Source organism: Carettochelys insculpta, chromosome 6 (genome assembly GCF_033958435.1).
Source record: "Carettochelys insculpta isolate YL-2023 chromosome 6, ASM3395843v1, whole genome shotgun sequence".
NCBI classification, from domain to species: domain Eukaryota; kingdom Metazoa; phylum Chordata; order Testudines; family Carettochelyidae; genus Carettochelys; species Carettochelys insculpta.
This window is the reverse complement of record NC_134142.1, coordinates 34,419,075-34,436,983: the sequence shown is the minus strand read 5'-3', so window position 1 is coordinate 34,436,983 and position 17,909 is coordinate 34,419,075. Positions and strand designations below refer to the sequence as shown.

At 39.8% G+C, this 17,909-nt stretch overlaps 1 protein-coding gene across 2 annotated transcripts in view; it reads right to left on the bottom strand.

The window, feature by feature from the left end:
- Positions 1–263: 263 nt before the first annotated feature.
- Positions 264–17,909, bottom strand: part of PTPN21 (protein tyrosine phosphatase non-receptor type 21) — a 67,336-nt gene continuing 49,690 nt past the window's right edge. For both annotated transcript variants that reach the window (XM_074996653.1, XM_074996654.1), the window contains 6 exons: positions 15,612–15,749; positions 11,864–12,085; positions 9,635–9,763; positions 8,650–8,884; positions 7,950–8,110; positions 264–6,823 (listed from right to left, as the gene is read on the bottom strand). In XM_074996653.1, coding sequence (XP_074852754.1) covers positions 6,695–6,823; positions 7,950–8,110; positions 8,650–8,884; positions 9,635–9,763; positions 11,864–12,085; positions 15,612–15,749 — 1,014 coding nt within the window. In that variant the 3' untranslated portion in view covers positions 264–6,694. The remainder of the gene's footprint in view (positions 6,824–7,949; positions 8,111–8,649; positions 8,885–9,634; positions 9,764–11,863; positions 12,086–15,611; positions 15,750–17,909) is intronic.

Genomic DNA, 17,909 nt, shown 5'->3' with positions numbered 1-17,909 from the left:
CCGAAATCATGAGGCTTTCGCTGCAAAGATGATAATCAGTAATATCTTCAATAGCAAGAGATTTACCATCTCCTCTGGTGTGTTACAGTATATGCTGTAGGCTTTAGGAAAGGGGAACACTGTATTTGTAATCTATTATACTGAATGCTTCTCTGCCATCACATCTAAGAGTTAGGAAAGTATTTAGATTGAACATCATAATTATGTTCACTGATAGGGTGTTTTTTTTCCAGTAATACAACAATTCAAACAAAATATAAAATTGCTTCAAATATTTATTTCCATGGCAAAAATAGACTATGATATATTCATTTCACATATATTACATTCAGTAATACAAGCTCTTCCGTCTATTAAACACAATTTTTACATTGTTTTACAAACCAATTTCAGTTTTTACAAGAATTAAAGCTGTACTGATTATACATTTTTACAGTACTGAGGGCAATACAGCAAAAAACATACATCGTAACCACTAGCTTGATACTAAAAAATAATACTTGAAAATCCAGGTGTGCTACTGTTCAAAAGTAATGTATACATCTCTGCATATTGGCTCGAAGGAAAAGGGTGCAACTGAATCAAGATCCTGCATTCCTTTACTGCACAGGTTCAACCCTGCAAGCTGATGAATACCCTTGACTCCCACTAACATCTGCAGAAATTAAGCAATTTCAGCAACTTGCAGAAAAGCTCAAACAGAAACTGACAAGTGCTCAGGAATTTGCAGAATCAAGACCCTAGAACTCCCATGAAATCCCAGCCAATATCAGCAACACAGTTGATGGGCATTTTTGGGTACAGAAGTAGTTCAGGAGAGGACCATGTAAATGGACTATTTTTACCTTGTGAGACTTCTCCAGCGGTAGTAAGGGTCTGGACTGGGTGATCTCAGTAGGTATTATTCGCATCTCTAAATTCAATGATTCTAGAAATCCTATGTGCTGAAAGTTTCTCCTTACAGTTCTTTCAGGTCTAAGTTTTACTTTAGAATTTCTCAACAGAAAAATGGCATCTAATTTCCCTTTATAAGGTGAGCCATCTTCTGAGGCTGTGCTTCATAAAGACGATTATTTGGTAAGAGTGCTGAATATTTGAAACAAATTATGACAAAGTTTATACAAAACAATTTTCTAGATTGCTGCAGTGCTTTATCTTTTGTCATCTATATTCACTAGCTAATTTGTACTTCAAATTTAATTCCTGCCTCCCATAATCATTTATAGCCAAAGAAAGAATGAACACGTGAAGCCAAAATACAGTGGAGGCACATCCTTCAAGTAACAATGCAGTATCTTGGGAAAACTGGGACAAATCCAGTCAAAGCTCACTTACTTTTTGTTTTGAAATGCACATTAATAAAAATACAAAGAGAGAGAATGTTTTAGCTAAGTGCAGAATCCCTGATCAGTAAAAAATAATATACATGACCAAAACAGAATGAACCAAGTCAGCTGGTCCCAGCAGCATCTTAGTAATAAGATTTGACTGTGCAGCCTGCCTGAAAAAGCTGTGAAAGTCTGTGTGATTGTTTGAAGTTTTAAGATCACAGCATATGCTGCACTAAAATATGAAAGTTCTAAGTTCATGGTTAAATGCCATAGCTTAAAGGCCTTATTTGTAGCCAGCCTTAACCTGGCACGACATAGGTCAGTCACATTTACTGTGAATACTTGACTGCACCCAGAAAGCATGACTAATTGCACCGACAAATAGTTGCCAGTGCACACACTTATTTTCCCCTGCTGTTGCAAGTGTAAAACTGACCCTAAATCTGTAAACAGAAGCAAGCTGACAAGTTGCACAGAATAAACTTGCAAAAGAGAGTATGGTTATTTTAATAAATGAAGACTCTGAACTAAAATGTTTGATGTTTCAAAAAGCACTTTTTAAAAAACCTGCAAAAACAGAATCTGACTACATAGGTCACTTATTCTACTATGCCTTGCAAAACATCTTATGTGAATCAAACCCTTCTGGCTGCTCTAGTGTTGATAAAAATAGTTACAAAACCACCTCCATTGCCTCTAGCCACTTCCTGCACCCTCACCTCCCACACCACATATCAGAGATAGAACAACACACATTGGGAAAAACTGTCTTCCCATTTTATCCTTTTCATTTTTCAAGAGTCTATAGATGGAGAATCCTGATCCATTGTTTTGGTCTATTTTAGTCATCAGTGTTTAAATTTAAAAGGAGATGTGAGTATTTAAGCTCTGAGTCTTACCTTGCATCAGTGCTGTGTGCTTTCAACTGCCACTGTTGACTTCATAGGACTGAGACCACTCAGCATGTTGCAGTATTGGACCCTGGTTTTGCAAGGGTTTGTAGATATGAATCAAATTAATTTGAAACTCTTTGCAAATTTCAGTGTTGGACTGGTCAATATTGTGGATCATCCTCATCATTTTTTCCATACTACATACCTAAATATCTTTGAGTGGCAGTTTCACTTATTTGAGAAAGAATATAAATTACACAATTTCCTGAATTTATTAGCATTACATTGGGGGTGTGAGGAAGAGGCAAGTGCCAGAAATTTGTTTCTGTACAGTTTAAAATCAGTCCAATCAGTCCAGCACAAAAAGCACTGCAAATACCTCTTTGGAAGGTAACTCATCTAGCATGTGGGGCCTGATCTATGGAAGTCAATAGAAAGATATCTGCCCTTCCTCCTCCGTTGACTCCAATAGGCTTTGGATCTACTGTTTAATGATTCTTCAGCAGCGGAGTATGGCTTCGAGTAGTGGAAAACCAAATACAAATAGTTCTTCTTTCACCACTCAGTACTTCTTATTAATTTAAGAAGCAATTTGGGCAGAATTGCATGTATCCTCTAAGTATTAATACAGTAATATACATGTAGGATTATACATGGTGAGATAGAGAGGCACAAATATACTACTAATAAAATTACATTATTTCAGTTTAGTCCATCTGTGGTATTTATAACACTCATTTACATTTCTTTTTAAAAATACTGGTGACAATACTGGTTCCTTTTAATTAAATGTATTTCTAAAAATATCCATAGATCCCTAGAGATGTATTTTTAACCTGTCCACTTGTGCAATGGGTATTACATGCACAGTGGACACTAAGGCTTAAGTCTAGCAGAGCTATGCGGGGAGGTGGACATTCATACACACAGTGGACCCCCTTTAGCTCTACTCTGCAGACTGTGGAGAAACTATACAGAGGAACTCTGTGTACGTCATGGAGTAATGCTCCTTTGTACTCCTCCACTGAATTATAGAGGAGTAACTTACAGACTGATCCAAAGCCCACAGACGTCAATGGGTATCTTTCCCTTGATTTCAAAGGGCTTTGGATCAGGCCCATAAAAAAGAGCTGCTCTGTGACTGCACAGATCCTCTGGCCAAAATCCTCACATCAACAGAGCATGCAAATGCCACTGTTACAGCCTCAAAGCTTTTCTAGAAACTCTTAAATCAGGCCTGGTCTAACCTACAGAGTTAGCTTAACACAAGGCAGCTTTTGCTATGGAAGTGTCTACACTAAAATTTGGCTCCTGCTGTCATAGTTGCCCGATAAGCTGACTTAATGCTCCATCTCACAAGCAGCATAGAGTCAAGACTGATGCAGTCTGGTCAATGAAGAGTAAATGTAAACAACGCCTTGCTTACATTTACCACTCCTAGCTTTCACAAGCCTTCTCACAGTGCCTCACACTGATAAACTCTACTGCTCTTGGTGAGGATGTGCACTGCCAACAACAGGATCAAAGCTCAGACACGTACGAGTGATGCAATTACTGCAGCAGCTGTATGCCTACATATCTAATTGGGTGGACTTATTTCTGTAGCATAGATGTGGCATCAGACTTCACAGAGTTTTACAGAATTTGATCCTAAAGAAGCAGTTTTCACTTAGTCCTACAAAAGACAGAGTGAAGCCTGACTATACGTTTCCAGTAGTAGCACCCTTAATTGTCCCTGATGATCTGATATTCTAAGTCTGAAAAAGAATTATATCTTTTCCCTGCTGTTTACTATAAGGTCATTTTCAATAACTTTCCATAAGAATACAGCTTAAACTTCCTGTACTATATTGTAGTTTCTAGCCTTTCTACACCAGTAGGGTAGAAAAGTGGATTTGGTGAACCTGGACCCACTTGGATGGAATTTTAAGCCTATAGCAAGTAAACATTGTAAAGATATCTATCCAGTTTGCATGGGAAAATGTATGGTTTTGAAGGTTCATAGCATTTGAATGCTAAAACCGCAGTATAAATTTAGATTTAACACAGTTTCTTAATTAAATAGGAATTTTAAAATTTTATTTTGGTATACAGAACTGTTGAACTTCATTTTAATCTCTTACCCTAGTGCTTAAAGCTTCTTCACAACTCATTAGAAGCAAGTATCATCCTGACAGTTATAAAAATGACTAACAAATAAATGCTAATCTCAGGGCGTTTTTGTGACTATATGTGCTGGTATGGAATACTGGAACCTCTGCAGCTCCAGCCATGGAATCCCCAACCGTACTGTGGGGGACCACCTTGGCTGGGAGTCAGCTAAGCCTCGCCATCAGCTCCAGCCCTGGGGACCCCATTAGGGTCATGGAACCCAGGCAGCCTTGAGGCTGGGAGCAGAACCCTTCCAGGAGCTCCAGCCCCAGGGACCTAGCAGGGGCAGGGGGAACCCTGGCAGCCCTGGGGTCAGGAGCTGGCCAGGTGTGGACTCCCGCCGGCAGCTCCAGCTGCAGGAAACGTCAACTGGTGGAGGGGGGAGAGGGCGGGAGGAGGAGTGGGAAGCCGGCTTTGTACTGGCTTGTCTTTTCTTACAAAAAAGCGCTGGCTAATCCCATTCCATTCTGTGAAATAGGTATCTCCAAGGGAGATGCAATATGTCTGTCTGTCCACTGGCTGGCCCTCCAAAGACTGGGGAACAAATTTACCACTAAACATCTACAAAAAACAGGGAGAACACCTGAATAGAACGATGTGTCTCTAAATCTCAAAGCACTTTAGAAAGATGGGAAGCATCATTATCTTTGTTTTACAAATAGAAAAACTGAGGCACTGAGGTGTGAAGTGATCTGACTTTGGTCACACAGTTAGTGGCAGAACAGCGAACAGACTCTAAGATCTCTTGGCTTCCAGTTTCATGCCCCATCAAGCGACATTCCAGCCTCCCTTTCAGAAAAGAAGTCGCTAAAATACCCACATCTCCAACATTATAAATGATAGTTTCTGAGCATTTCTTTCATTCTCAGATGACCTCTGGTATATCATTAATATCCTAACTCAGTAATACTGTACAAGGCTAACAAAATCTTTCTGCTCACTGACAAAATGAACTCAGGAATTTTAGGATGTTTTTCTGCTTTTCTTGGTGGAGAGAGTTAAAAATTAATACTGAAATGTTTGCACTAGTCACGTACAACCAAAATCACAGTCGTAACACTTGCTCATGCCCTTTCACCACCATGCAGCTTCCTATTTTTAAGTTCAGTTATCTCTCATTTCATCATTTCCAAATATTCTTCCTAAATTAATAGGTTAGAAATGGTACTATAATCTATTAATGCTTACAGTTTATATGCTTAGCTATATAAATAAGAAAGCAAAAAAAGTGCTTAAATCATTTGCATCCACTTTGATTTCAACCAGTAAAAACCAAACTGTCCTCTAAATATAAGAATAACACTGAATATATATTTCCTCTTGTCCATTTGTCACCTAGAACCCTGTAGGCAACTTTCTCTTGTTCACTTACTTTTACGTAAAGGCCTGTTGATAACAGCCTCTTCCCCTTGCTGATTATTACCTACAACTCTGCAGGTAATTGTGCCTCTCTTACCATTGAGATCATCTAGAAATTTGTTGGAAACAATGCCTTCGACTTGCCTATTGCGTTAACTAGCACTCTGCAGGTAACAAGACTTTTCTCTTGTCAGTTCTACTACCTGGAACGCTGCAGGCGCCAACACTTTCCTCTTGTACTCTTTATTCTTGTACAAACCAGAAAAGTAAATCTAAATGTCTTTGTTCCGATTCTCCTCTGAAAAACTGTGCCGTTTATAAATGTACAGCACTTTGAAGATTAAAAAAAATTAAATTTGATTAATAGAAAAATAACGGTCCTTATATTTTTAGGTTTCTAGCAGCTGCTGGTTCTGCTAAGTGAACCAAAAGAAACAAAGTTTATTTTTAAAAATATATATTAGCATTTTTTAAATAAAAACTGAAAGTAGAATTTGACTACTTAAGACCTTGGCATTCCAATGGGGCAGGTACGCCCCTTGCTATGCAACTCTACAGGCATTTTTTCCCACTCTGAGCTGATGCTCTGTTTTAAAAAAAAACAAACAAACCATAAGTAATTCAGATTAACCATAGGCAATTTCCAAAATTCCCCAGCGTAGAGTAATACAATCTCCAGAAGATGGACAGGTACTTCAGATAAGCACAGTTGTTTAATGTCAGATCCTTCCTTATGTTAGCTATAGCTGAACATAGAAAGAAGTTAGTCTAGTCAAAAATCTTGTTTTGCAAAGGTTGACACCTTGTACTTGCATTTAATATACTCATATCATGCCAAACTTGGTAACTGCATGATCATCTATGGAAGAGAACACTACACAGGTAAGTCGGCCTGGACAACTGCAATTCTTCTTTTATAAACTCTTGAGATAAATGGGTCCCACAGGAAGTGGTGGGGGGTCATATAAGCCTAGAACTTCTAAGGAACTGAATGAGAACTCCATACACAAAAGTGTATTGAGAGAGAGTCTGCACCATCATCATTCTCTGATGCCTCAGCATGTCCAGCACTCTTGGGATGTCCAGCATCTAGAGAAAGAAAAATATTAACAGTTTACTCAGAGGTGATTAATAAGTCTATGGTCTGTACTTTCAAGACAGGAGAGACATAGGAGGAAAGTTCAGGACACCGTATCAGTTATACCTGAGGTCAGATCTCTGCTCTGACAATTAACCTCTTTGTGGGCACTTAACTTGTCTGCTTCATTTTTTCCACTAACTGTAGAAAGGACTTAATATTACTTTGCTTACATCACAGTGAGGTTTAATCATCTAGTACTTAGTAAATGCACTGAAGTTGTAAAGCATAGGGATGTAAAATCCTGTTTAATTAGTTAACTGGTTAAATATTAAGTTAACTGGTTAAACAATTACACAGGAAGGGTACTGGCTGCTGCAACCTTGCTGGGCTGGTGCAATCGCTGCACCCCAAGGTTGGGGGCTGCTCCAGGAGGGCTGGAGTGTCTGCGACAGCCCCAAAAGCCTGGAGCAGCTCCCTGCCCACATAGGGCTGCTCCAGCCCCCACCAGTTAACCACCAGTAGCCACATCCATTTAGAGTGATGCTTACCAGTCAACACCTCCAGAGAAATACCGTCATGTAGAGTATCATCAGCATACATGAAGCATCTTGGTTTCAATATCACATTTCAGAAAACATGCAAAAGTGAAAAAAGCAACAAGCGCAACCGTCTATAGCTGGCCAACTTGGGTGATGGCCAAGCAGGACCATTTCATTAAACTGTCATACCATCTTCTACACAACACTAGTATTATAAACACGGACACACCCACAACCAGGCAAATCTAATGAAGTGCAGGGACCAGACTAAAAACATTCACGTGTAAAGGTCGGTGACGGAGCCAAACTAGCAAGATGCTTGGTACCCTCAGCTCTACTGAAGTCCATGGAATTTGAGGGGGCCTCCATCACACAGGCATTAATCAGCCCCAGATGCACTAGCAAACACTTACAATATTACTAAAATTGGTGAGCTTGTAAGGGTTCTCCCAACCTTAACAGTAAGGATTTCCAATAGTCCACATCATAAGGGCTCGATAGATCAGGCAGCACAAGGCTTATTCTCTGCGTTACGTGAGCAATCTCCACATACATTCACCCAAGACTTTATTTGAAACATGGGCAAGAAAATAACCTCATTGTGTTCCAAGCAGGCAATCATGATCTCTGATAATATGACCACTCCTGTTCTTCCTACACCTGCACTGCAGTGTACCAGTACAGGTGGGTTGGAGCTTTGAGGGTCCGTTGTGCTGTTTGTATGGCGCCGCACTGACTGTATCTCCTCCAAGTATGCTGTCAGTTTCAGTGGGAAAGAAAAAAGATATGTAAGTGCACATATTTTATCACTACCATCATAACTAACATCAGAGAACAAACTGCAACCAGGCCTCAAGTCACATTCCTGACAACTATCATTAATTTATTGAAACATTTTTAAACAGCCCATCAAAGCAACAGAAAGGGGAGATGACTTATAGCTTCTCTCTCTCTCTCTCATGCTAGAGAGCAGCTAAAGTGACAGCATGCAGCATAATTATGTTTCAAATTATAAAGTTTTTAATAATTAGATATGTGAGCGTAGAGGCAGAAAGACACACATTTCTACATAAAAACAGAAGTTCAACATCCATCACCGGCATGAAGCAACCTTGAATATCACTATTCTCTACAACCACAGTAACAGAGAGTAAGCCGTGCTAGTCTATACACTATCAAAACAAAAAGCAGTCAAGTAGCACTTTAAAGACTAGTCTTTAAAGTGCTACTTGACTGCTTTTTGTTTCTACAACCATAGTAAGTGATACGGCTGATGGAAGGAATTAACAACTTACACAGAAATCCCTTGGGATCCTCTGGGCACCCATGCTCTGGCCAGTCTGTGTACTGCAGATGCCAAACTGTTCTCTCCTGCCCTGTGAGAAGGTGTTTGATCTTCAAGCCTGTAGTTGCATAGCAGCCAGAGTCTGTCCGGAATCGTGTAGTAATCTTAAATCTCCCATAGGTGACAGTGTTATGCCTTGAGCCAAGTCGTGGCCAATACCTGAAGCTCTTTTCTCGCCCGCCCTCCTTGGAAGCAAAGCATTGCAAAAGTAAGGCATAAAAACACACTGAACAGAAGCCATTGTAACAATCTCGACATTTCTACCGCACAACATATTGCTAAGAGGCTTCTCCGTAAACTCTGACTTGGACTCAGTAAATGAGGAAACCATTTCTCAGACTTAGTCCACACAACATTGGCCACACTTGGTCAGACCAAAGGTCCAAAATCCAGTTCCCTGTCTTCCAACAGTGGCCAATGCCAGAAGCTCCAGAGGGAGTGAACAGAATAGGAAATCATCAAAGTGATCTCTCTCCTGACATCCACTTACAGCCTCTGAAAAACAGAGGCTAGAGACATCATTCCTACCCACCCTGGCTAATAGCCATTGATGGACCAAACCTCCATGAATTTTTCTAGTTCTTTTTTTGAACCCTGTTAAAGTCCTGGTCTTCACACCATCCTTTGGCAAGGAGTTCCACAGGCCAACTGTGCACTGCATGAAGAAGAACTTCCTTTTGTTTGTTTTAAACCTGCTACCCATTCATTTTATTTGGTGACCCACTAGTTCACTAGAATGGTTGTCGAGTATAATTGTCTCAGCAAGCTCCTTAGTGGAGATAAGTTTACATCAGCAAAACATCTATCAACTCCCTAAATGAAAAGTCACATTGGCAAAGGGATTTTTTGACAATATAAAGATATCAGACAGGATCATGACGCTAACTAACATTATTGACAAAAGCTTGTAAGGCAGATTGGGCCCAAGGACTCACCTCTTCTGCTGTCACCATTGCTATAATGGCAATCCCTTGTTCCCAGACCATTTGCCAGAAATCCTGACATGTATTCTGCAAAGGGCCTTGTGTAGCAATATAATCCCACTCAATGCCACTCACAGAGATCTGTAAAAATGCAAAAGGAGAATGTTAGATTACTGGTTACCAATTATGCTGTTTACAAACTTCAAAGGGACTTTAAAGTGTAGGAGTTGAAAATAACATTTGGGACTCAAATGAGGCCATTTGAAAACCTTATCTATCTATGTGACTCTATCTAGTATTTGCACGCTGACGTCTTTTAGTCATCATTTAGATTGTCCTTAAAAAAGTTAAACAAACATTTAGAGGCGAAAAACAGCTGGACAAATGGTATTTCAAAAACCTGCCATGCTGAACAATTGAGTCTACATCAACATTCTTTCATATTGGGTGAATTCTATGCATTCAGACAAATTAGGCTTTAAAGACTTCTTCTATTTCAATCCTACTATTACAATTAAAATGACTTGACACTAGTCAACATGCTTTTCCCCCTAATTTTGATTCAGGAAAGTCAAAATGCTGACTTGTGGCTTATTATCGAGAATGGAAACTATTTGGTACTATTCCAGGCAGCAAAAGCCCATTAAAAACCACGTAAAGTTTTTAGAGCTTCCTACAGATAGCAAGGAAATCATAATCTTCTTTAGAAACCATCAAATTATTTAGGACTGTACCCCACCTTCCTGTGGAAAAACTCATTGGAAAAAGGCCCTGCCCCTGGGAAATTCTGTGAAGTTCTCCTTCTGATCTTTGAGGAAGGTTGGGGGTTGGGGCAGAGGTTATACTGTGAAGAGCAGTTTCACACTTGGCTCCACCCACTCCCTGTAACCAGCCAGGGAAGTTCCAGCACGAAGGAGAGGAAACAACAGGGCCTTTAATTTTAGTTCTTTAGAGTTGGTTATGTCTCATTCTTGCTCTCTGCTGAGAACAGAATCAGATTAAGCCATTACAATACCTAACACACACCCCAACTTTGATCAGGAGGACAATGTGATTTAAAGATTACTGCCCAGCTTTTCACATACCCAAAGTATTGCTTTACCTTCCATTAATATACAGAAAACAAAAAAAGAGCAATGGACTAAATGAACAGTGTATGACAGATGTCTCAGCTATTTGACGGCATGTTTTCAGTAAAGTAGAAGGTTGGATTAAGGTACACAATTCCAGCTACATTAATTATGTAGCTGGAGTCAACACACCTTAATTCAGGCTTCTGCCCCATCTCCACTGCAGGAGGTTGAGGGGAGCATTCACTCACCTCAATTTCCCTTACTCCGAATGAGGGGCAGGAGTTCTGGTGCTGATGTGGGTGCCCTGCAAGTTCCATTTAGCATGTCCCTACCAAGCGTGCTAAAATGAACTCAGGAAGATCAACTGTGGCAGCATGGCTCTTCCCAGCAGTGTAGAGGCAGCCTTGGTTTCTCTTACTTCCTAAAGGCTTGTTTACACAGAGACTTAATGGATGGCAAGGCAGGGTATGAAACTTACAACACTCTAGCCTGTCACTCATGGAGTTGCTATGCAGATCCTGTTACTGTGCTGTCAAGATTCCAGTATGTACCATGATGTTTTGCACTTCAAAACAGCAGTACAACAAAACATGCAACAGAACTTTTAATGCATGGTAACAGAGCCCGCAGTTACTTAGTGTGTGACAGGCTATAGTGCTGTAGTTTTACACACCAGCATGCTGTGAACTAAATATCCATGCAGAGAAGACAACAGGAAAAAACACTTTTCCTCAAAATAGTGATTATTAGGCCAGCATGAAAAGGGAAGGGGGGATAGCCTAGGCACTTACCCACACTCATTTATCAGTCGTCAATTTTCAGTTTCAGACCAAACACTTCTCTTGGTGCTACAGCTGCAATCCCATGCACAGCTAAGAGAAAGAAAAATCTCTCCCAGCAGTGTCATACTGCTCTGAAACTAGCACCACAACAGGTCTGAGATCTTCACCACCAAGACTCTCCTCATAGCCTCCAGTGTCCCGACATTTCAGAGTGCAGAGGTCAGTGTGCTCAGTCAGTCCACCCAGCAAGTCAACTACCCTGGCAACACGTTTAGGCTATTCAGGATTATTTAAGACAGAAAAATAAAGAGGCTTTTGGTACTAGCTGCAAGAAGACAGATTGGAGAATTGTTCTGCAAAACATTCTTCATCAGTGTTCATCTTACCTTAATGTGGGATGCATTAATATAACCTGTGTTGTTTTCTTTGGTTGGGACCAGCTCCACTCTGGCATCATCATAGGGAAGGACATCCTGGAACCTGTTTCTCTCTGCGTTTTCAGGGAGGCGGGCAATTGAGCACTCTGCATCTATGAGCCTTTTCTTTTGAATTCGCTCATACTCAGTAAACACCATTCCCTGTTCCAGCCGTTGTTCCAGAATTTTACACTAAAAGACAGAATAGTATGATCATATAATGTCACATCCCTACTTAATTTTACTCTTAACACTACAGTGAAAAGAATTTAATAAAAAAGCACACACATTTTTCTTATCGTTTTTAAAAGCCCTCTCCCGCTACGGCTGTATTTACAATCACACTAATGGAGAAGTAGCCAAATCTTAGGCTGCTTCTATGCTCACCTCCTCCTGGCAGAGGTGGCATGGTAATGAGGCAATTTGAAGCTGGCTAATAAGGTGCTAATGTGCATATTCAGTGCCTCATTAGCATAATGGTGGCCACATGAATTTCAAAGTGCAGACTTTGAATTGCAGATTAGCAGTGTAGATGTGGGCAGCTTTAAAATAAGCCCCACTTCGACATTCCCTTACTCCCACAAAAACTAGGTGAGAGGAAGGGAATGTCAAAGTGGGGCACTTATTTCGAAGCTGCCCGCATCTTCACTGTCAATCTGCAATTCAAAGTCTGCACTTCAAAATTCACATGGCCACCATTATGTTAATGAGGCACTGAATATGCACATTAGTGCCTCATTAGCCAGCTTCAAATTGCCTCATCACCGTGCCACCTCTGTTTGGAGGGGGCGAGTCTAGAAGCAGCCTTAGAGTCTTACTCAGATAAAACTAATTCAAGTTAATGAGAGTTCCGTCTAAGTGAACAAGGATGACGAACGTAAGGATATAGCAGTAGGAGATGGAGTTAGTAAATAACATTCCAAAAATATTCCTTGATTTCTATGTCAACAATCCAATCAGATGTGGGATCATTTTGCCAAACCAGGTAGTTAGGAGACATTCTCTAGAGGTATTTGAGGCAAAGATAAGTGAGTTTGGAAAGCTATGTGTACAGTACTTTCTGTTTGATATAGTAGGTTGCAACAGCGAATATGAGAGGTATGTTCCACCCATCTGGTCAGCTTTGTTGTTCATGAGGAAGAAAGGAGCTCTTGACTCAAAATAAAGTTTTTTGTTAAAGGAATAAATTCAGCATAATCTGCAGATACTTTCTCCATCTTATCAGCTGACAGGCACTAAAATATTGATTGCAGCAAATTCTTCCCATGGACTTCTGCTGCAGATGAGCTATAAGCTTGAATTCTTCCTACCATAAGTGTTTTATTTTCCATTATTTTCTTACTGTTTTTCATTTCTGTTTCATTTTTATTTAAGACCTGATGAAAAACATTTAAAAAACAAATACTTTCTAATCATAAGAGACTGTTAGAATTTCTGTTTACAAAAAAAAGTAAGACTGAAGCAAGAGAACTCTGTGTGCACCAAATGCACCAGACTCTCCTAGTAACACCAGAACAGCCACATAGTACAACTAGTTTGGTATCTCTCTGACTGTGGACATTGCCATACAGTATAGAGAAACATGTAAAGTCTCCATAACAGTTCATACATCAGAATGCTCACAGAGGAAATTTCTGACTTTCTTCTTGGTCAAGTTTCGTACTATGAAATTGACTAGTAAGGGCACCATAGCATGAATCTGTGCTTCAGAAACAGATGTCCTCTGAAACTGGATTTTCTTCAGTTACACAAATATAATTGTTTTGTCTGCATCCTAGCTAAAGAGTAAACTTCTGAGCATATACAGCATCATGCACACCAGTGTTCAGTCTTATAATAGTGGCAAAAATATCTGTTTTTAAAAATTTAAATTCAAGAATGACTCAATTCTTTCCTCTAATAGATTCTTATGTGTGATACCAGGCAATTGCTCCTGTGCCTTATTGGTTCTACTCCACAGAGATCTGTAAGGTTCTACTCTCTCATTGTGCACCGCCTATAAAGGTGCTGAGGAAAACAATGTGTGTGTGGGAGGGGTGATGTGGATGCAGAGGACATACATCTCTGATTCCTTTTCATCTACTCCATTATGCAGATTCCCTGTTTTTCCTCCAAGTGCTTTGGCAAAATGGTGTGGACAAACAGTGCTCACTAAAGCTCAATCTTAAAAAACGCTGATGCTGACAGTAAGAGGGAAATATGAAATATAGGGAAGCCTGTCATCATTGATGGCCATGTCTGTTTTCTAACGTCAGTGACAATGTGGTGTTACTTTAGGTCCTCAGCATATTTTAGACTCCTATAGTGCACCTACAGCTAAAAATGCCATTTTCTATTTATACTTGTCCAGAAAACTAGAACAACCCTCTCCAGAGTGTGGACATTAATCAGTTATCCAATCCTTTGGCAACATCTACACTAGAGAGTTTCATCAACAGATTCTGTAGACAAAAAGCAAGTCTGGACATTCCGGGGGCCCTTCTGTCGACAGACAGGGCTTCCAGGGCACTGGGCAGCCCTGTCTGCTGTGCTTCCGGTTGGTCACCCTGTTGAGAGCATCACTGAGTGGCTCACTCTTTCAGTCCCCTTGGCAGTCTATCATTGATCTGTTGACAGAAATTTTGTGAGAAGATATCTTCCGGCAGGAACTTCTGTCAACAGATTGCTCTAGTGTAGACTTAGCGTTTGAGATCCACAAAGTGGATTATTACTATGTGCTTGACACTGGATTGCCTTTGGAAGCCATTTGGAAGCTTGTAGTTGTCTTCTCACTGAAGGCTCAGTCCTGGAAGTTGCTCAGTGACCTTCTCAATGAATTGGTTTAAAGTGGAGATGAAGTCAAGAGTGCTGTGTTATACACAGAATTAGGTTTTTAAGTGTTGGCTACAGGATGAACTGCACACTATCTCTCCAAGGGCAACGCTGGCTTCCTCTGTGTTCCCAGGTATCATTCAGGGTGATAATACATAGTGTGGATATTTCCTATTTTCATCCTATGTCCTCTCATGACACTTCAATTAGCCGGACTGCTCTTGCATATGCTGCACATCCCAGCTCTAAACAGATGGAAGCTGGGATCAAGAAGTTCTCAGTTGTATGACCCTCAACTTCAGAGCCTGCTTTTCCCACAGGTTTCAGATGGTATAAATGGTGTCGATCTTCAGAGCACTGTGTATGCCCATTCTTTTCAGATTTTTCATGAGGAGAAAGACCAATGTGACCTGAAAAGATCTGAACCCCGGAGTGGATTCTAACTAGGTTACTTGTTAAATTATTACTATTTGTTAAGCACCAACAATACAAGTCACACAAAGGCACAGCCCCTCCCATGTGAAGAGCATACATTGTAAACAGGGACACAACTCAACAGGAAATGGAGAGAAAGTTTCTAACTGAAAAAAACAAAAACAAAAACAAAAACACTGAATATATTTTTCCTGAAGACCGTGTGCCCAGAAACTGGATGATAGGTGAATCTTACACATCTAAAATAAAAAAAGATATACATAAATTTTCATCCTTAGTCTCATTAAGCACTTTTACCAACAACTTACCGATAGTTATAAGTCTCTTGCACCTGTTTGCTGCCACCTTCTATGTCTGAATTATTTTGTGGATGAGATGGTCTAGTAGTTATCACAGAACACAATGCTGATGCAGTCCATTTTAAGACTGCCTGGCTAAGAGCAACCAAACACTCCAGAAAACTTAAACATACCCGTTCATCATTTGTTGCTCTGGTAGACTCTTCCTTACCCTCATCTGGCAAAGGCATTCGAGACAATGTTAGTCCATTTAGGGCAGCTAGCTTCAGAGGCCCTATTTTTTTTGCATCAGTTCTATTCTTTTTCAGACCCTGCAGAAAAAAAAATACAGATTACAAAGTAATCTTCACAGGAGTTCAATTTAGTAATGGGGAATCCTCCAACTCCTTTTTGAAAACGGAAGAAAATGCATAGCCCTTTTTCTTTGCTAACTGAGAGATTGCAGTGGTGAAGCTACATTCTTTCATAGGACAGGACACCAGTCTGACTTCATTCCAGACACAAGCTTCTGAAACAGAACCAGAATGACAAATATTATTCTCTTCAAGGCTGGGTCACAGTGCAAGGTGGCACTTGTGAGTAATTTACAGCCCTGAACAGAAAAAAAAAACCTCTCTAACAGTTGGACAGAAAAATACCACAAAGGGATATTGCACACAAACTCATTATGCACATCAGACTATTTAGTGTATAGGCAAAGTTTTCAGATGTTGCCTCTAAGAACACAATTTTGTGGGTGCATTTTATTACATCTAGGATATCTAAGCATTAAACTGTAGCTAGGGGGATAGGTACTTAATATCAAACTGGTAAAAAAGAGAGTTTCCAGTACAACAAATTTTACATGCAAAAATGTGGTTGAGATATAGAGGCAAAGTTAAGGACTTTTAGAAAAGCACAGCCTGAATCTTTAATTTTGCAGTAATCACACCTTTAAGATGAAAATATTAGAACAAATTCTGGATGATTTTTGTGTTAAGAACCATTCCATCTTTTAAACACATATTAGAGAAAGCAAATGTCTCAATCCTACAGTTTACAAGTTTGGCTGTTAACAAAAACAACAGACCTAAGCAATTTATCACACTGAAAAAAACCCCCTAAAACACAACATAAGCACCTGTTGTGTATGAGTGGAAAAAAAAAATCAATATATCCAAGAGCTAATGGGCAGGAACAGAAACAAAAAGTCTGGTAATTGCTAAAGCTAAAAGAATGGGAATATGTACAAGAATAAATGAATGGAAACCCCGTAACAAAGGAACACAGTGGGAGCAGTAAGGCGTCATGGAAAGAATGACTCTACCAGTTTTATCAGGATAGAACACTGGGTATTAGGTATTAAAAGTAATTAGGTTCTCTTTCTATTGTTTTCAAGATTGTTGTAATCATATCGGTCCCAGGATATGAAAAAGACAAGGTGAATGAAGTATTATTTTTATGTGACCAACTTCTGTTGGTGAAAGACACCAGCTTTCAAGCTCCACAGAAGTTGGCCCAATAAGTGATAGCACCCCCACCTTCTTCTAGCTATATAATATTTTATAATAACAATAAAATTTTATTTGCTGAATAAGTTCTTATTCTACAGAACACGTCCAAGGAATAAAGAAGATCTCAGTTTAAAATTGAAGCAAGAGTGTCTCTCAGTGAAAGCAAACTAATTACAAAACACAGTAGAAGGGGAAAAAAATCAAGGTAGATTCACAAGTCTCTCAAAAAACATATACCATGGAAAGAGCAAGACCCAAAGCTCAAAAATAAACATCATACTGCGATAATTGGAAGTTAGGTGCCTAACTGGGATCTGGGCTCATAATGCAAGAGTTTAAGCAATCTATGAATATAAGGCTATCAACAGAAGAATCTTCTTTTACTTGATGCTAGAGTACCAAAGAGGGGGAAAGAGAGAGAAATTATATACAATTATAAAGTTCTTATAGGAAATTGACTAGGACTGCGTTGTAATAAGTCTCATTCTACCTCCAGCTCCATGCTAGAAAGACAGAAGGACAAAGATGAGGGCTATTTAAGTGTCGAGATAAATGACTAACTCTATGGCATTTAGTTTCTGCAGGGTCAGATGTAGCAGCTGCTGAAGCAGTAAAACTAATATATCAGGCCGTTTCTCATTGCAGCTCTTCCCTGTGTAAAGAGCTACTTGGCAGCTGCTGCTGGTGACTGTGGGGAAGAAACTAATGTAGCACAATCAAGCAATAAAAAAGGCAAGTTAAAAATTAGGGAAAACAAGAACAAAAATAGCGTCCAAAAGAAAAATTATCTTAATTTCATTTTTATTACTGTAGCACCCACAATGAGCTAGGGATTGATGGCAAACACACAGGTAAGACAGGAAGGAAAACAGCACCCAGGAAAAGGAAAGTCCAAGGAGGAACAGAGGGGAGGAAGGTGTTTGCCGGCATCACGTTAGATAGGAGAGGTAGTGGGTAGTGTATTGGAACACACGGGTG